At 33.4% G+C, this 20,453-nt stretch overlaps 3 protein-coding genes across 8 annotated transcripts in view; 1 reads left to right on the top strand and 2 right to left on the bottom strand.

The window, feature by feature from the left end:
• LOC134725796 (uncharacterized) overlaps nucleotides 1-5,188 on the top strand; it is a 35,076-nt gene extending 29,888 nt beyond the window's left edge. For all 3 annotated transcript variants that reach the window (XM_063589955.1, XM_063589953.1, XM_063589954.1), the window contains exon 16: nucleotides 902-5,188. In XM_063589955.1, coding sequence (XP_063446025.1) covers nucleotides 902-1,413 — 512 coding nt within the window. In that variant the 3' untranslated portion in view covers nucleotides 1,414-5,188. The remainder of the gene's footprint in view (nucleotides 1-901) is intronic.
• LOC134725797 (uncharacterized) overlaps nucleotides 1-20,226 on the bottom strand; it is a 67,986-nt gene extending 47,760 nt beyond the window's left edge. For 3 of the 4 annotated variants that reach the window (XM_063589956.1, XM_063589964.1, XM_063589965.1), the window contains exon 1: nucleotides 13,997-14,227. The gene's annotated coding sequence lies outside the window, so the exon portion shown is untranslated. Of the gene's footprint in view, nucleotides 1-13,996; nucleotides 14,228-20,051 lie in introns of those variants that run through there. The other variant, XM_063589958.1, reaches the window with a different exon arrangement.
• On the bottom strand, nucleotides 7,684-11,611 carry LOC134727257 (uncharacterized). The gene is made up of 2 exons (XM_063591635.1): nucleotides 11,047-11,611; nucleotides 7,684-8,663 (listed from the first exon to the last, which is right to left on the bottom strand). The coding sequence occupies exons 1-2, from the start codon at nucleotides 11,498-11,500 to the stop codon at nucleotides 7,960-7,962; spliced, it is 1,158 nt and encodes a 385-aa protein (XP_063447705.1). The 5' UTR covers nucleotides 11,501-11,611; the 3' UTR covers nucleotides 7,684-7,959.
• Nucleotides 20,227-20,453: the final 227 nt, after the last annotated feature.

Raw genomic sequence — 20,453 nt, 5'->3', positions numbered from 1 at the left:
TGTGTTTGTTGTTGTCCATTGACTTGAGTCTTTTTCAAATTTCAACACAATGCTCCTCGTGACAATGTGAACACAAAAAAGGGGCCCAAAAGGGTGGAAAATCAAATGCTGTTTAAAAGTAGGGTTGTAATATATCATTGGAAAGGTAATACTTTACTAAAATTATATTTTTGAGGATCCCAACCTTTTCTGCTGTGCAGAAAGATGTCAAAAGGGTGAAAATCAAAAATTGTTAAAAAGTGGGGTTGTAATATATTAACTTGTAGATTACAAAAATTAAATTTTCAAGGATCCTGACCCTTTCTGCTGAGAAAAAAGGAGCCCCAAAATATTTTTTTTAAAGCAGTGTTGTAATAAATCATAGCAAAAGTATAAAGTTATAGATAATAAAAAGGAAAAATTTGAGGATCTAGACCTCCTTTCCATCGAGAAAAATGGGTCCAGAAGTGTTCTCACTCAGACATCCAGTTGGCATTTGCAGATTATTTCTAAATTTCAGTGTTGTTTTTAGCACACCTGGCCAATAGCCTATGTAAACTTTTGCCATCACTCTGCCTCTTTCTTCCTTTGTCTTAAACTTTTTCAAACGTTAACTCCTCTGAAACTACTAGGTGGAATATGATTAGCCTACTAAACAAAGTTGATAAACTCCCATAACTCCTGTCAAAATAATTGAACAGTGATGATGTTGGAACTTGTCCAAGGTATTAGTGGTAGTAACATGTGGTATAAATTTTATAAAATTCAGTTGAGTAATGTCAGCATGAGAGCTTTTACAAAAGTGTGATAGACAGACAGACACATGGAGGCTAGCATTGCTATGTCCCTGTTCCGCATTACCGCAGGAAAAAAAAAGAAAGCAGGTGGAATGACTAATATTTTATTTATTTTTTCTTTCCAGGTCTGCAACCATTCCTCTCAGTCTGGAAATCAACGCCAGAGGCAGAGGAAGCTGCATTGCATTTTTTGAGCCTTGACCTCATTCCCAAAAAAAACCAGAACGAGTTCTTAGAACTCTTCAAGCTAAATAAGTATGGTGCATGTGGTTCTCAGCTGGCAAGACAAGAGGACAAGGCATATGTCTATTTCAAGTCCTTCCTGAAAGATGCGTTCGCAGGGCTTGCTTTGTGCAAATCAGAATCACCACGTAGCGACTATGAGCCTGCCAAGGAGGATTTGCAAATCTCAGCTGAGGAAGTTTTGCGCTTCTTCACCGGCAGCACCATGGAACCTCCAGGAGGATTTTATAAGCCAATACTCATCCACTTTGATCCCAACTTCAAAAGTCCAAAAATAAGCACCTGTGCGCTGAATGCAACATTCCCCTTAGATTTAAAAGCACAAACTCGAAAAGCTGGGGAACGTTACTGCAAGTGGATGGTAATGGGAGATGGGTTCGGTCTTAGTGACTGAATAGTGAGATCTTAACCTTTACAGCAAAATAATTGCCATTTGATTAAAGAAACTTTATATTATTTTTTGTTACAGATTAACACAAAAAATGTGTTTCGGTTTTTTGATAGATGCTTTTTGGTGTGGAGAAAAAGATAAGTCAATCAATAATCAGTGTAACATCCTTTGATGTATACATATTGTATTACAGTACTCATTGAGTCTCATCAGAGCACTACTTCTGACTATTTGTTGCCATAAGCAAGTAAATGTATTTTAGAAGTCGGTTACAGACTCCACAATTAAAGGTGGCATTAATTCGTTTGAATTTCAGTTGAACAGTTTTTGTTTGTGTTAATTTATGTATGGTGTTTATATATTATGGTTTTCTCGTAAGTATTTCTGATTTACTGCTGAAAATGAAGGCGTAATTTGAAGTTTATTTTTGTCCAGGCCTTTTATAGTCCAGTCAATTGAGCATAAATTTGACCTTAACCTTAAAGTTATTGCAACAGAAGATTTTTTAGTTTTAATCTTTAGCATATTATACCCCAAATATACACAGAAAAAGTCAAACAAGATCTAATTTGTGGAAGACTAAAAAATCACGATTTTAATATTCCTATGGAGATTTGCATTGAAAATGAGAGATAAGTCTGCAAAAAAAAAGGAATATCAATACAAATTGGAACAAAATTATAACTTTACCGTTTCTATTCATCAGAATGTATTGATTCTTGATATTTTAGCCGTCTATATAGAGAATAACAAACAGCTCTAAAAGTGTTTTCATATCTTTAATCAAGCTACAACCAAGATTTCAAAATTCATTAGTTGACCATTTATTAATTTTTTCAACTTGTCATGGTAAAGAATATCAAACTTCATAAAAATAATTAAGCATATATTCTTCTTTTTGGGCTTTAAAGTTTCTTTAAACAAAGAAGTTGCCGAACAAATATAATTTACAGAAATAAACCATACCAAATTTTCACATTATTATTTCAAAATGGTCATAAAGCAACACATTTGCTATTTCTTTAATGAAAAATGTGCAAAAAAAAATACCCATAACACTTTGGTTTTGTGCATTTCATGAGCAGAAGATTATATAATATAGTCAAATAGGAACTTATAACCCCGTCAAAGTTTCATACTTTATGTGAATTTTAAGAAAATCAACAAAAAATTGACAACAAAAAAAGACTTGTTTTTAGTTATCTCCCCTTTCCAATGTTAATTTCCATAGGAAATTAAAAATGCTGATTTTGAGCTTTCCTCAAGTTAAATTTTATGGGACTTTTTTCTGTTTATATTTGTGGCTTAATGCTATAGATTAGAACTAAAACATTTTCTGATGCAATTAGTTCGAGGTTAAAGCTTAATTTGACTGGACTAGTATGGTACATTGTCCATTGGTAAACATCTTCATATTGATCAATTGTACATTGTAATCTATTTTTGATGCACTCCACCATCAACTTCCTGTCTTTGCTGGAATTGAGTTTTTTTTCAGTGAATGAGATGTTTTATGGATAACTTTCATCACAAACAAAAAAATAAAATGGAATGATATCAAAATTTGATACATAGCTTCACATTCATCAGTTACATGAAGTAAGCCATTTTAATTTTACCATAAGTAACAAAGTTGCGGAGGGTATAATGTTTTTGACCTGTCCATCTGTCTTTCATCACTCTCTCTGTCCGTCCTTCAGTTCTGTTCTCGTCATCACAACTCCTCTGAAACCACACAACAGAATTTCATGAAACTTTGAAGATAATAAGGATGTAGATGTGCATATCTACAGGAAATTTCGATTCTATTTTTTTTCTAGGAGTAATGCTCTTTAACTTGTAATTTTTGCCTAAATATACTTCTGCAACAGTTTGTCATCGCATTTCCCCTGAAACCACACAACAGAATTACGTGAAACTTTGTAGATGTGCATATTGACAGGAAACTATGATTAAATTTTTTTTCTGGGAGTTATGCCCCTTTAACTTTGAATTTTCGCTGAAATTTAATACTGCAACAGTTTGTCATCACAACTCCTCTGAAACCACACATCAGAATTTCATGAAACTTTGTAGTTAATGAGGACATAATATGTAAATGTGCATATCCACAAGAAATATTTTATCAGTTGACTTTTGTAGAGTTATGAGTCTTTGACCTTAGGAATCTGTGAAGATTTTGTGTGTCCAGTGAGAATATGGGGGCGTGGGGTATGTGAGCATGCTCACAAAGGTTCTCTAACTGCTGTCCAACTTTGAGGGGGGATATACCTAGTAGTGCTAGCACATGACGGGCATCTTTCATGCTTCAGTTATGTTTACATTGCTTTACATTCATTTATGTTTTGATTCAAATTTTAAGAACTATCTGTTATTTAAGAAATAATTTTATTTGTTGGAAATTTTAACATGGCCTTGATATTCCCATTTAAGGTAGTTAATTAAGGATGATAGCCTTGCGCATCCAATCTGCGCAATTTGGAATTATTCATAACCAATATACTTTTGTTATGATTATTGGTACAAAATATCAAAAATAATATATTTGATTTGAAAAATACACGAATCATATTGAATTAATGCTTAATTTGTAAAATTGTACATTTTTTGGATTTTACAAAAAAGGGAAATAATTCGCATATATTGTGCAGGAGTGCCTTTGTTTTACTTCACTTTCCACAAAATATAAGCAATGGACCAATGTATTAATTAGTAATATTTTATAAGCATATTATGTAAGGCTACTATTCTAGAAAGTTCTTTGACTATATAGGTAACAAAATATTTATATTTTTGCAGAAAATTACTTTGAAAGTATTATCTCCCCTTTCCTGCCAAACACAAATTACTATATATTTTATGCTGTAACTTTTGACATATCAATTTTTATGACTCTAATTTGAAGCTATCTATTAAATCAACATATACTTAAAAGTTTGAGGAATATTCTTTGTCCTGTTTGAGAGTTATATCACCTTAGTTGTAAAATTTCGGTATTTCCATATCCAGGGTAAAATCAAGAATTTTAAAGGATGATTTCATTTATGTTAACTGTGACATAGGTTGTCAGAACTTAATTTTGTTCAAAACAAATATTACACCTAAAAACAAAACATGACAAGTGGGTTTATAATTCCACAACCAGTACCCTTGCTCCTTCTTTTCGCTACTAGGACCTTTCAGTTGATTATTAATGCATATGTAAAAGGTAAAAGTCCCAAACATGGTCCATTTTTAAAGCTCTGTATCTTTTAAAGTATATCCCTGACCCCAAAGTTTCTTTGCAAATTTTGATTGCTCATTGAACAAAGTTTTATTATACAAAATCTTGTTCACATTATATGGCAATGATCAAGACCCCCCCCCCCCCCAAAAAAAAAAAAATACCTTAACCCTGAGCGGTAGTTAGTGGTTAAATAATGAATATAAAGGACCAGGTCATCTTAAAATGACAACAAATTAACTTTTTCAGGAAACAATATCTATATAAACAACACATCTTATTGTAATCCACCACAAACAAAAGTATTAAAATGCGCAGCTACGAAAAGTGGTTTATTGAGCATTTAAACAGAGTTTAGCCATAAAGCAATTACAGCAAATCATATTAGAATGCATTACTCGAAATATCAATCATATCACAATATTATGAGTTACATTAAACTTAAAACTTTTGAATGTATAAATGTTGTTTTGATTATCATTTATGTTTGAAGTTGTTATCTGATGTTTTTTTGAATATGCATTGATTTATAATAATAAACTGTACGGTAATTTCTATGTTGTTGAATTGATTTATATACATTAAATCCTTCAAGGCATAACATTTCCTTGGCTTCAATTTGAGAGTATGGCTGGCAAAGTGAAAAGATTGGTAATCAACAATTACAAAGTTTACCTCTTTATGGAACATCAGTTGAAAGTAAATCATTCAATTGTAAAATATAGTTCATACCCACGGTCCACCCAATTGTAGACAAAAAGCAAATTCTGCTCATGTACCACCCCTAAAGCATACATGATCCGATCATGCATAGTTGCTGAGATATGAACTCAGATGTAAATGTACGGGAAATGTAGGTCACAGTGACATAACTTTGTCTGGATGCAGATGTATCATCCCAATGCATGCACATGCAAGGTCAAAGCATGATCCTATAATGTGAATTGCTGAGATATGAACTTCGATGTAAACTTTAATGTAAATTAAGTAAGTCATTCATTCAAGCGGAAAATGTAGGTCACAACGACTTAATTTTGACTGGATGCTGATGTTTCATCCCTAGCGCATACATGTGCACGCAAGGTTACATGATCCTTCCATGTATAGTTGCTGAGATATGAACTCGGACGTTAACTTGAATGGAGACATAGACGCTTGCACCTTGAGGCGAACAAAAAAAATAACTTGGGCACTGCCAGGCTACGATTACTCTTGAGTAGTAAAAATAAAAAAAATATTAGGATTGATTAGCAGACTAAATGCATACCGGCATGGGTATGCATTGAAGGGAAAGGAATCGAATATTTCTGGGTGTAACAAAAACATAGGTTATGTACAGTTACTTCCTCTTGTTGTTATTCCCATGTACGACAAACTGAGACATAAAATACTGTTGGCTCACTGTGTTGAAATATATAGTTAGTCATTGCAGATAAAGGGTCATCTTCCCAAGTCTAGCGCTGTCGATCCGCTACTCTGAATAACCAAATGAATCCGAAAACCTTCGACTTCGGAAGAGGGTAAAGGGTAAATACATTGTCTATAAAAGTACATTTTCACTCACAAGTAAACACAAATTAAAGAGAATGTTTTTGCACATTTTGGATATGTCGGTAATGTTATCCTTAATAAATGAATTGCAATATTTTACATCTTTATCTTTGTCGTTTTGTATTTCCTACCAGTAATAAATTATATTTTTCTATAAATCTTTCTTTTTTCTGTGATTTTTGTCGAGCCTGCAACTTTTGTTGCAGAAAGCTCGACAAAGGGATAGTGATCCGGCGGCGGTGTTAGCTCACTTCTTAAAAGGTTAATATTTTAGAAGGTGAAAGACCTGGATGCTTCATACTTTGTATATTGATGCCTTATGTTATGAAGTTTCCGTCAGTCAAATGTCCAATGTCCTTGACCTCATTTTCATGGTTCAGTGACCACTTGAAAAAAAGTTCAGAAATTTTGTAATGTTGAATTCTCTATTATTATAAGTAATAGGATAACTATATTTGGTATGTGCGTACTTTGCAAGGTCCTCATGCCCGTCAGACAGTTTTCACTTGACCTCGACCTTATTTCATGGATCAGTGAACAAGGTTAAGTTTTGGTGGTCAAGTCCATATCTCAGATACTATAAGCAATAGGGCTAGTATATTTGGTGTATGGAAGGACTGTAAGGTGTACATGTCCAACTGGCAGATGTCACCTGACCTTGACCTCATTTTCATGGTTGAGTGGATATAGTAAAGGTTTTGTGTTTTGGTATGTTTTTCTCATATTTTATGCAATAGGTCTACTATATTTGTTGTATGGAATGACTGAAAGGTGTACATAGATATAGGAAGATGTGGTGTGAGTGCCAATGAGACAACTCTCCATCCAAATAACAATTTAAAAATTAAACCATTATAGGTTAAAGTACGGCCTTCAACACGGAGCCTTGTCTACCTGGCAGATGTCATCTGACCTTGACCTCATTTTCATGGTTCAGTGGTCAAAGTTATTTTTTTAAGTTTTGGTCTTTTTATCTAATATTATATGCCAAAGGTCAACTATATTTGGTGTACTGAAATATATTGTGATCTAAATATCAGTCCCGCAGGTTTTATTTGACCATGACCTCAATTTCACAGTTCATTGCACAGTGTTAAGTTTGTGTGTGTTGGTCTATTTTTCTTAAACTTTAAGTAATTGGTCAACTATATTTGTTGTATGGAAGCATTGTTAGCTGTATATGTCTGCCTGGCATGGTTCATCTGACATTGACCTAATTTTCATGGTTTATTGGTCTTTGTTTAAGCCATCTTGGTTAATGTTAAGTTTAAGTGACAGTTGTAATAAAGCTTTATACTTAGGACTATCAACAAAATATCAATGATTAGTAAAGAAGGCGAGACATTTCAGTGTGTGCACTCTTGTTAATAAAATAATCCCCCAAATTGTACCGACGTTACATACCAGCATTTAGTGAGCGAAGTAATCTGAATATTTTCTTATTGTTACTTTTCCGAAGTAATCATAGCCAGTACCTGTAACTTATAGGTTGCCGGGACAAATGTTATACAATCAGTCTGTGTGCAGAAAAACTAGAACCTTGTTCTTACGATAGTGTTTTTTTTTTTTTATTTCACATACATATTCTTTGTAACAAGAAATCTCTTTTGGTAAAATTATTTTTTATATCTTGCTTAGTTTTATCTACTTCAAAAAACTTTAATCTGCACAATTTACAAGATTACATGACACCGATTACATACCAGTAGTTGTAAAATACACACTTTTCAAATATTCAGACTTCTGTTCTTGTTTATCTTTTCATGAAATTGTTCTTATGTACGAAGCAAATACTTTTCAATAGTTGACACGACTTCTAAATACAACCGACGTCCATCTCTTATTTCTAAAGCTGTGCCTAGTGCACAGAGTTCCTCACGGAGTTCTGCTGGGAATCGTTCAAACTCGTCACACCTAACATGTTGTAATGGGCGAGCCAAGTCATCAGGATCTTGGTATGAGCAGACCACACCTTCATGTTGCTCGATGGGCTTGTTTTCATAAGCTGCTTTGAGGTGCATAAACTGAATTTCGAGCTGGCAAGGTGATCGCTGATGTTCTGTTGAAATCTTCCGCTTGTTAAGTGCCAACACTTCCCTTGTAAGGTTGGCCTGTATTAAGGGTAGAAATACCCAGTGAAGGCACATAATGTCCGTATCATTGTCTGTATTCAGTAAACCATCTCTAGCCATTGAATCAAAGAGTACCTTGAATGGCAATGTCACCCTGTCATTTATAATGCCCCATAATTGTTCAATCGGCTGGTTGTGGACAGAACTACCTACTAATGCTGAACGAGGTCCACGCTTATCAAGAATAGCCTGCCAAATTAGCTCGTTTTCTCCTCCAAAGTCTGTCCTTAATCGAATTGGCCAGTTGAACTGCTCGGTAGCAGCAATAAACCCTCTGTGAACAGTTGTGGCTTTGTTATTATTGGATATATTCATGAACACCACTAGTCTGGTAAACCCATCAATACCTGAAAATTAACTGAATATATAAATAATTGACAATACTGGAAGATACAATTACTGGGAATCCAGTAGTGCCAAAACTGGTATAATAAATGACCCACAGAGGCGAATTTAGGGGACAGGGGGCCCCGGGCCCCATCCTTTTTGGGGGAAAAAATGGTTGCTGATATAGGGAATCACAGGAGCGGGTCCCCACATTTCTGGATCCGCCTCTGACCCAGTATTGTGACAGTGACCAGTATCGGGATCGTTCTCCTTACCTAACCCCACATCAACTATTTATTTATTATTGCACTCCTAATTGTAGAGCGGTCAATCTCATCAAGTTATACCATGCATCCACTATTGACAAAATTATACTCTCAGCATTCAAATATTTTAAATAAAAGTACATAAATAAATGTTTTAAATAATTCTTAAAATTATAGAATTTTAATGAGCCATCATACAGCTCAATATCACGACTCACTGAAAAGTTAGGGTTTGTGAAGTACATTGTTATCCCTTTATTCTGCATGTCAAGATTGACAATAATTGAGCATAAACAATCATTTACAAAGGTTTGCTGATGATTAAATCTCACCTTTGATATCATAAACAAAGAAACAATAATATAATAAATTGTACTCGGTTGAATAACGAATTGTGAAATTTAAATATGTTATGGTGGCCGGATGCGGCCATTTCGTCTTTTCGTGTTTTCGCGTTTTCTCCTTTCAATTTCACCCGAAATCGGGAAATCGGGAAATCATGGCCAGAAATCGAGAAAGCGAAAACGCGAAATCGAGAAAGCAAAAACGCGAAAACGCGAAAACGCGAAATCGAGAAATCTATTTCATTTCGCGTTTTCTAGATTTCGCTTTCTCGATTTCCCGATTTCGCGTTTTCGCGTTTTTGCTTTCTTGATTATTCGATTTCGCGTTTTCGCTTTCTCGATTTCTAGATTTCGCGTGAAAGTGAAAGGAGAAAACGCGAAAACATGAAAAGACGAAATGGCCGCATCCGGCCACCATATTATTTTGTCAAGATTTTTAATGATTCCTACGTTACTGATACTTTAAAATTGAATAATAGTTATAAATATTCTGTAATCGAGTCTTGGTATTTAGTAGTTTCTATGTAGTGTGATAAATTTGTACGTTACAAGTAATTCTTCAAAGATCTTCAAAGTTTCAGGAATAAAAAAAAATGTTAATTTCATGTTACCAATACTTTGACTTTTTTCGCCTAGCAATCTCCACATTAATGATTTCAAATGCATTCAAAATTCCTTAGATTTTACTACATTTATTTTTCCCGATTTTTGGACCCCCAAATAGATATAGGAAGATGTGATGTAAGTGCCAATGAGACAACTCTCTATCCAAATAACAATTAAAAAAAAAAGTTAACCATTATATATATAAATAGGTTGGTGTACGGCCTTCAACACGGGGCCTAGGCTCACACCGAACATCACGCTATTAAGGGCCCCAAAATTAATAGTGTAAACCCATTCAAACGGGAAAACCAACGGTCTAATCTATATAAAAAAAAAAGAGAAACTAGAAACGAGAAACACGTATATATCACATAAACAAACGACAACTACTGTACATCAGATTATTTAAACGAGAATGATTGAGAACCGGAGATATGGTCCTTAACCAAGAAATTAAAAAAGTGATATATATACGCAATGTAGGTGGTGTGTGTCCTGCAACCCAAAACACGTATGCTGGTCAGATATCATGACAGCTCTTTTATGTGTGATGCCCGAGATATTTACCTAAACTAAGAACTTAACTAAAGTCGTTTATGCATAAAATGTAGGTTGCAAAGACCTAATTCATAGTGGGTGGTGTTGCACTACCCAAGACCCATCTACTTGTCAAATGTCATTTGTAAAATGTAGGTCACAATGACCTAGTTTATAGTGGGTAGTTTTGTACAACCCAAGACATATATCTACTGATCAAATGTAATTGCTCAACTACTTGAGGTGCCTGAGATATGCACTCGAACCAACAACTTAACCGACGTCATTTTTTATCAAATGACCTAATTCATAGTGGGTGGTGTTGTACCACCAAAGACACATATACCGGTCAAATAACATTACTCTGCTACTTGTAGTGCCTGAGTGATGGACCTTAACCAAAATTTAACCAAAGTCGTTGTTGCGTAAAATGTATGTCACAATGACCTAATTCATAATGGGTAGTGTTGTACTACCCAAGACTCATACGGTGTTAAACTATCATTGCTCTACTACATGTAGTACCCAAGATATGGACCTAAACCAGGAACTTAACCAAAGTGTGACCGACTGACGAACGAACAAAGGTAACATAAGTCCCGACTATTATACGTACATAGGTACTCTCTTGATATTAACATTCATCTTACCTCCATGGATTACCATTTTCCACTTTATCAACTTATGATTTCCATCAATGTGCCACAGATAATGTGGACATGGCACAGAGTACTGGCGACGTTTAATTGTAACCGTCCGCCGAGCCTGAACCCCGGCACTATCAACAAAATGAATAGCAGCTCTTAGTCTCCAGCGCTGGATCTTGATAGGAGGGGTACGGGCCTTGAGGTGACCATCCAACAGAGCCTCGCCATCGTTTGGGTGATTTTGTTTGATCTCTATCACAATATCTACCAGATCGTCATCATTGATATCAGAGAATGGTATTCTCGTTATTCCAAAACTCTTCATTCGTCTGTAGATTGTTTTTGTACACACATTGAAGTCTTGTGCAATCTGCGTGATTGGCATATCTTCATCTAAAAACTTTTGTAGCCTGTCTATATTTATGTTTTCGTCAGGCAGGCTACTTGTTGAGGCCATCGTTATCAGTTTGAAAATTAAAATATGGTTTAACCTACAAATGGAAATTACACCAAAGCATATTAAAATATAATAAAACTAAGTAATCTCTATTTCAGTCGGGGAAAAGTAAACCTAAAACATGAGTTTTTTTGTTTATTTAGACATTATATCTTCTTCTAAAAACAATGAAATACAACATGTATGTACGATTATTTATCCGATATGGAAAAGGTAGAGGGGTCAGAAAAATCTGAACTTGGAGAAGGGGGGTCCAGAGGCTTCTTTATGAAGGAGAGGTCATGTTTATTTACTTTATTTTTTTTTAATTCTATTTTCAAAAAGCACCAGCATTTTTTTTTTTTCGATCGTCTTTTGAAAAACCAGTGACATCGAAAGTTCAATTTTGACGTCATTTACGTGCATCCCTAAGTAACATGGATTTGTTGACATTAAAGCAAAAGAAGGACGTCATACTAGAATAATATGACGTCCTGCACAGAATATCATATATAAACTTCATTAGGTATTACTTACTTTTGCGGAATAGTGCATCATCCATATATGACCTTGAACCTGCGAAACCCGCATTCTCTATATCCAATGAGAGGCCTTCTTGCAAAATCGTGACGAGATAATTCAAGTGCAGATCCAAATTTGCATACAAAATTGACTTTTGTGAGACAAAATTGAGTTTTGTGAGACAAAATTGACTTTTGTGAGACAAAATTGACTTTTGTGAGACAAAAGTGACTTTTGTGAGACAAAAGTGACTTTTGTGAGACAAAAGTGACTTTTGTGAGACAAAATTCACTTTTGTGAGACAAAATTCACTTTTGTGAGACAAAAGTGACTTTTGTCTCACAAAAGTCACTTTTGTCTCACAAAAGTCACTTTTGTCTCACAAAAGTCAATTTTGTCTCACAAAAGTCAATTTTGTCTCACAAAACTCAAATTTGGATTTGTGAGACAAAATTGACTTTTGTGAGACAAAATTCACTTTTGTGAGACAAAAGTGACTTTTGTGAGACAAAAGTGACTTTTGTGAGACAAAAGTGACTTTTGTGAGACAAAAGTGACTTTTGTGAGACAAAAGTGACTTTTGTGAGACAAAAGTGACTTCTGTGAGACAAAAGTGACTTCTGTGAGACAAAATTCAATTTTGTGAGATATTTGTGAGACAAAAGTGAATTTTGTCTCACAAAATTAACAAAAGTCAATTTTGTCTTACACAATTGATTTTGTGTTTTAATTTCCATATCAGGTAACAAAAGTCAATTTTGTATGCAAATGAGTTTATATTTGCATACCTTTTTGACAAAATTCACTTTTGTCATAACAAAAATGAATTTTGTCTACAAAAATGAATTTTGTCTACAAAAATGGATTTTGTGATGACAAAAATGAAACAAGTCTGTATCACATAGTTTTGTAAGACAAAAATGATTTTGTTAATGACAAAATTGAATTTTGTACAAAACCACAAGAGTCCCATTCGGCGCCCCGTAATAAAAGCCAGTTATTGGTTTTATAATTTTCCACAAAAAGTCAATAACACGTTTTAATTCGTATATTACTACAAGGATTTGTATATCTTACTATACAAATCCTTCATTACTACAAGATTTAATTATTATGTGTTAGTCAATTAATTGGGTAGGAATGTTGTTTTTTTTCATCTTCAGAATAACCTTTTCCATATATGGTCAAAATGGGCTTGGATGTTATTCAAGAAAGTTATATTGAAAATAAACATACCGTTATTTATTTATGATGTAATAGTAAAAGTATAAAATCGTGAATAAAAGCATGATTTATAAGTTCCTAATTCTCGTTAATTCCTAAATCCTTGTGTGACCGCATATAGTATGTCAGATTAAATTATGTATACAAAGATTTGTAAGTGAATGAGTGTAAACATGTAAATTTGATTTTTAAATATTTACAACATTCTCGATAAACAAACTAAAGTACCCAGTATGAAAATTACCCAGCCTTCCCTCATAGAGCACATATGAAATATTGATTAAAACAAATTGTAAATTGAACTTTAATTGAACTTTGATTTAATATTTATGTAATTCTTTAAAGACATTATTTGATTATAAAATTTTTATGTATCTAAAATTTGCGATGTTGTAAACCTTGTTTGTACATTTCGGTTAATTTTGAAGACCACAGAATGTCTTAAACTATTTACAATTATATATGTGTATATATATGCAAGAATGGTTGTATGGGCGAATGGTCTCAAAACAAAGGCATACATTGATTTGAAAAAAAAATTGGACATTGAGTATATGAAATGTATATGTCCTTTTGTGTCATTTGGTTAACGCCTCGTTGACTTGTACCCTTCATCTCCTTTATTCCAAGTACCATGTATGAATACCTTAATATATGTAAGGTATTTACAGACAATTAGATATGTAAGATTTTTTATATGATTAAAGCTTAAAATAATAAAGCACGTACCTTATATGTAGCATTAAATTGTAAAATGTGAATTATAATTACCTGAGTCAAGTACTAAAAGAATATCCAAAGAAGATCAAAAGTCAATTGAGGAGAAAGATTTTAAAGATTAACTTCCACCTAAAACTACGAAAGTTGACACAGAAATGAACAGTGTCCTGCTATAGTCATTATACGTTAATATATCCTCCTTTAACTCTGTTGCGATCATTGACGCGAGACCTATTCATTTCTTCCCCTGTACGTCTCGCGGCATTATATTAAATTACATTTTTGTCATGCGCACAACATATTAAAAATTTAATAGCTACATTTTCATTCTTTAATAATAGTATATACGTTTACAAGAAAAATGTAACAAAAGGTCAAAATTTTAAAGCGCATATTTCAAAGTTTTAGATTATGTTTAATGCCACGTAAGTGAGATATTGTTGACTTTTTTTTAAAGATAAAAATCTTTACAATAAAAGAGAATGAGTATTTTGAGGCTGCCCTACTCTCTTTATCACTAAAATCATAAAGTAATAAAGATATATGAAGTAACAATCATCAGATGTTTACAAGACCAAACCTCTCAGATATATATATATAACTGCAGTCTTATATTCGATTTTTTTCAAGCATACTGACTTTTAAAATTTCCACAGTACTTTAAACTAACACCAGCCTGAGTAAATCAATCAAATAAACTTTAGATGCCGGCTTTGAGGAAAAAATACTCTACCGAGTTTGTCTCCTTAAAACCTGAATTTGAAAAATAACCTTACATATGAAGACATTTTCTTACACAGAAATGGTAATGTAGTCAAATATATTAGAGTAAGTATAATTTTTACACAGAACTATTTGTGAATTTCAAAGGCAAAATAATGACTTTCAGCTCGCCTATAAAGTTTAACCCTGCCACATTCTGTATGTATGTGCCTGTATCATTTCAGAAACTTGTAATCCTGTGATTGCCGTTTGTTGCTATATAACATATTTGTATTTTCGTTCATTATCTTTAACATAAATTTGGCCCACGGTTAGTTTTCTCGTTTTACATTTGTCATTTTAGGGTCTTTTAAAGCCGTCTATGCTATATGGGCTTTCTTCATTGTTGAAAGCCGTACGGTGAACTATAGCTGTTATTTTCTGTGTCATTTTGGCTGTTGCGAAGAGTTATCTCATTGGCAATCATACCACATCCTTTTTAAATGAAACCGTTTCTGAAATCAAGCGAATTTAGATAAGGACCATAGCTAGTGAGCATTGAAATGTTTTCTGTTCTTTAAATAACCATTAAAAGTTATATAAAAGTCCGGTATTTATATATTTTGATAATTGTTAACCATATTACCATACTGGACAGATTATATTGTATTGTCAAGTCAATCTTTAGCATGATTCCCCATGCATATTTAGATACAATACCTGTATGTTCCTTGTTCTAAAGAAACCAATTTAATTATTTAATCTATTTTTCAGTTTTGAATGGGGAAAAAATAAATAATATAATGTTGAGGTATAAAGAAATTTTATTATAAATTCATACACTCGTACAAATCTTTTCGATATAAAATAAAGAGATAAGAAAACCTCACAAATAACTTTTGCGACATTCGTTTTCTATACAAATAAAGTGTATTATTTTTTTATTTAAGATGTAACAGCTTTTAGATATGCAGAATACAAGAGGGATGGTTCCTTAATCGATGATTTGCCTGATTTAAAGTATTTAAATATTTCTTAATACTACAAGAGACATGCAATCTAAAAGTAGGGGCCATGTTTCATTCATGTCCGTCCGTCTGTTTGTTAGTAAGTCCATCCGTTTGCAACACCTTTTACAACTTCCAGTAACTGCAAGTACTTTCATACTTGTTATGACTATGTCTTAGCGTCTGTGACGTTTTTGTTAGTTATTTTATGCGCTATGTATAAACTGAATGAAAACACCAATTCAAACGCGAAAACTATAACAGCCTGATTTACGTACAAAACAATACCTCGATCGTGTTCAATGATTCAAACATTGACGGCATCAAGTATAAAGCTCTTGACATAATTTGTTCATTTATTACCCGAATAGTCACGTTATTATTGGTGATATAACATTGTCAATAACATATCTGATACCGTGAGCCTAATCTATGTATTGAAAAATATTCTATTCTTTTGATTTTATCTACTCGAGATGACGTAGATACTGCAACATTCCAATAAGCTAAAGCTGTTAGATCCATGCAACCGAAAAGTACAATTCTCAATGGATTTATTATATGAAGCATTCATGCAAATCTATCTGTTACTAGACACCTGTCCTAATTTTATGATAAATATGTTGTAATCGCATAATAAACTTCAAACAGTACTGTTTTTATGCGTTAATAACATTATATAAATAAAGGCAACAGTAGTATACCGCTGTTCGAAATTCATAAATCGATTTAGAACAAAACATATCCAGGTTACAAATTAAAACTGACGGAAAACATCAAATATAAGAGGAGATCTAATACACAACAGAAACACAACACTAAAATGTAACACACACAGACACGAACTGTAATATAACAATGGCCATTTTCCTGACTTGGTACAGGACATTTTTAAAGGAAAACATCTTGGGTTGAACCTAGTTTTGTGGCTAGCCAAACCTCCCGCTTTTATGGCAATCCTAAATATAGCATTTAAATGATAACGTTACATGACAGGACTACAATACAAATAAATTGGAGAACATATAGGACAGAGAAACACACAAATAATATCTATCAAAAGGTACCAGGTTTATAATTTAATACGCCAGACGCGCGTTTCGTCGACACAAGACTAACCAGTGACGCTCAGATAAAAAAAAGTTCGAAAGCAAAAACAAGTTAAGTTGAAGAGGATTGAGAACCAAAAGTTCCAAAAAGTTGTGCCTAATACTGCTTAAGGTTTTTACATCCCTGGGATAAGAACATCATTAGTATCTACAATAATTCATGCCTTTGCAAACAGTAATCTATGAAAACGATTGTTAAAAAAATAGGGTATTAGGTATTCTATGAAAAAACAAACATTTAAGAGGGGAAACAGCCAAATATTACAAATATCTAAATTCTAATCATTCCAGAGTAACCAAAGACTTACAATAAAGCTATATAGGACTGTGTGAATCTATTGAGGATTCGGAACTTTTCTAAAGCTCATGGGATACTACGGAAAAAATTGAATTCACGACACTCTTCACCAAAAAATGATTAACTTTTAACACATAGTGTAAACAAATAAAAGACGTAACTTTATTTGTATGCTTCATTTAACGCAACGGTTAATGAAGATACAAACGTTTTGGTGTAGAAAGGGACATGTAATACTTTGTTAAATATACTATTTGTGTAATAATAACATCTATGAATGTTAACTATCTTTTAAGATTTGTGGACAAGTGCTCAATTTGAATAAGAATTCTTATAGACATCTTTTCTCCCTGTCAAGTATTCATTTTTTTTACACTTCATGAAAGATCTTCTCAAAACGAATTAAACAACATACATACGCCTTCAACTTTAATTCCGCAAGATGACTGAATAAGAAGTATAAGCCTTTGTTAGTGGTGACCATGATGATCTTATCAGTAACATTGAACTTGAAATAAGGATATCTAGATACAGCTAGATTTGTTTTGTAGTGATATCTTATAACAGTCTGACCCATTTGCTCATATTTTTATTTCTATAGAAATGGAGAAAAATAAACGTTTTTTTTTCTCTCCCAAAAAAACCTGCCTAACACCTATAGAATTGCAATGAAAGGTTGAAATGTGAAATGATACAGTAAAAGAGCTGAAATTGATTTTCCCATTGTGACCTTTCAATTTGGAAATTCACATTCATGTAGTGAACTGCTAGTAGTCTGTTGTTATTTATGTATTATTGTCATTTTGTTTATTTTCTTTGGTTACATCTTCTGACATCAGACTCGGACTTCTCTTGAACTGAATTTTAATGTGCGTATTGTTATGCGTTTATTTTTCTACATTGGTTAGAGGTATAGGTGGAGGGTTGAGATCTCACAAACATGTTTAACCCCGCCGCATTTTTGCTCCTGTCCCAAGTCAGGAGCCTCTGGCCTTTGTTAGTCGTGTATTATTTTTATATTAGTTTCTTGTGTACAATTTGGAAATTAGTATGGCGTTCATTATCACTGAACTAGTATATATTTGTTTAGGGGCCAGCTGAAGGACGCCTCCGGGTGCGGGAATTTCTCGCTACATTGAAGACCTGTTGGTGACCTTCTGTTGTTTTTTTTATTTGGTCGGGTTGTTGTCTCTTTGACACATTCCCCATTTCCATTCTCAATGTTAGTACCTACGTATCGTTTATACATGTGGCCTTTTATACTTTTGTCATACTAAGCATGATTTAATATTTGCTCCCCCACAGATGGCCACGTTGTGATTCTTATATTGTTGTCACTGTTATGTTCCTTTATTTGTAACGAGTGCTAGATTAAATGGCTTTATCGTCTCTTTCAGAAGGGCTAATGTTCACCGATTTGTCGCAAATTCTCATATTTGATTTATAACACACCAACATGTGTATCCACATTACAAAAAGTCTAAAAGAAACAATAAACAAGCATGGACACGTAAAAATATAACATCATGGCGTGTGTGTTTTAGACTATAGGCACAATCTGATTAATCGAAATCATCTCCGAAGAAAGCCGATGGTGTATGATCCGATTTTTAAATATATATAAATTCACAGAGAAGCACATACTTTTTGTTAGGTATGTTTGATTGCATGCCAATAAATATCTATATTATCGTTTAAAGAATAATATTTCAGGGTCGAACTACTGAACGGTGGCTCCCATGTTTCAATTTCAATGTTGACATTCTTTTCTTTTGATAACAGATAAAATTGATAAAATTGAGAATGGAAATGGGGAATGTGTCAAAGAGACAACAACCCGACCAAAATAAAAACCAACAGCAGAAGGTCACCAACAGGTCTTCAATGTAGCGAGAGATTCCCGCACCCGGAGGCGTCCTTCAGCTGGCCCCTAAACAAATATATACTAGTTCAGTGATAATGAACGCCATACTAATTTCCAAATTGTACACAAGAAACTAATATAAAAATAATACAAGACTAACAAAGGCCAGAGGCTCCTGACTTGGGACAGGCGCAAAAATGCGGCGGGGTTTAACATGTTTGTGAGATTTCAACCCTCCCCCTATACCTCTAATCAATGTAGAAAAATAAACGCATAACAATACGCACATTAAACTTCAGTTCAAGAGAAGTCCGAGTCTGATGTCAGAAGATGTAACCAAAGAAAATAAACAAAATGACAATAATACATAAATAACAACAGACTACTAGCAGTTAACTGACATGCCAGCTCCAGACTTCAATTAAACTGACTGAAAGATTATGATTTCATCATATGAACCTCAGGCACAATCCTTCCCGTTAGGGGTTTAGTATCATACCATCATAACATATATGAGAAGACATGCTTAACATATGCGTTACCCATCACCACTTAAATCTCAAGTTGAAGGTCACATGAAAACGGATTATCATTACCATGATTTTGAATTATTGACCTGCAAGCCAATAATACATATGAAATTTATTGAGTTTATTTTGCGAAAAGGAACCAAATTGACCGCTAATAGCCATATATAATTTATGAATTCCTCAAATATAAATCTCTAAAAAAAACACTGTGTCTAAATCGTAGATAATGCCTTATAGTTCAACCCAATTTTAGTAGTATTTAGATATTTGTTTACATGTTGAATTCTTTTTTACAGCTCTGTGTTGACAATATATATCACAAAGATCAAGGTCTACTGTATCGTTTTATACATGCAACACCTTGGGGTAAACAGCAGCAAAGGATAATTAAGTGTTGATCAGAAAAAAGACTTAACCCGGAACTTCAGCAAGACAGGTACATTAATTACTTTTTATTATACTAAACCTTATCAATCTTTTGCACAAAACATAAATGGTGTATATTACTTCTGCAACTGCTAAAAATGATTATTTTATCATATCTCTAGTTTACTTTTGATTTTAAGATTTAAATAATAGTTAAACAATTTACTTACATTTATTGTAGTTGATATATCAATTGCGTTGCAATCTTATGTAGAATAACCTCCGGTCTGAAAGATTAGTCTACATTTACTTTACCAACCAGGTGGTTGTAAGGTGTGTGTAATGGGTTTATCATACTGAAATATTAAAATTCCACAACTGGAGAGATAGACCTTTCTCTTGTCAACACGACTGTCTCATAGTATTTATTACTTATTTATTCAATTTAAAATGAACTTTCACATCAAAGTATACCACTGTGTATTGACGTATATAACACTAGTCCTTTCGATAAAGTTTCAGCAACACCCTTTATCTCAGCACATTTAACGAAAGCCGATTAATGGAGAACTTAATATTGTCGTTGTTAGTTATTGTACGATTAGATGGAGCCTTTAAACATGCGGTTATTG

Source organism: Mytilus trossulus, chromosome 7 (assembly GCF_036588685.1).
Source record: "Mytilus trossulus isolate FHL-02 chromosome 7, PNRI_Mtr1.1.1.hap1, whole genome shotgun sequence".
Taxonomy (NCBI): domain Eukaryota; kingdom Metazoa; phylum Mollusca; class Bivalvia; order Mytilida; family Mytilidae; genus Mytilus; species Mytilus trossulus.
This window is presented reverse-complemented; position numbering and strand designations above follow the sequence as displayed.

Coding starts and splice junctions, on each gene's coding strand:
- LOC134727257 (XM_063591635.1), bottom strand. CDS start 11,500: ATGGCCTCAACAAGTAGCCTGCCTGACGAAAACATAAATATAGACAGG. Junction 8,664..11,046: donor GAAAATGGTAATCCATGGAG/GTAAGATGAATG, acceptor GTTAATTTTCAG/GTATTGATGGGTTTACCAGA.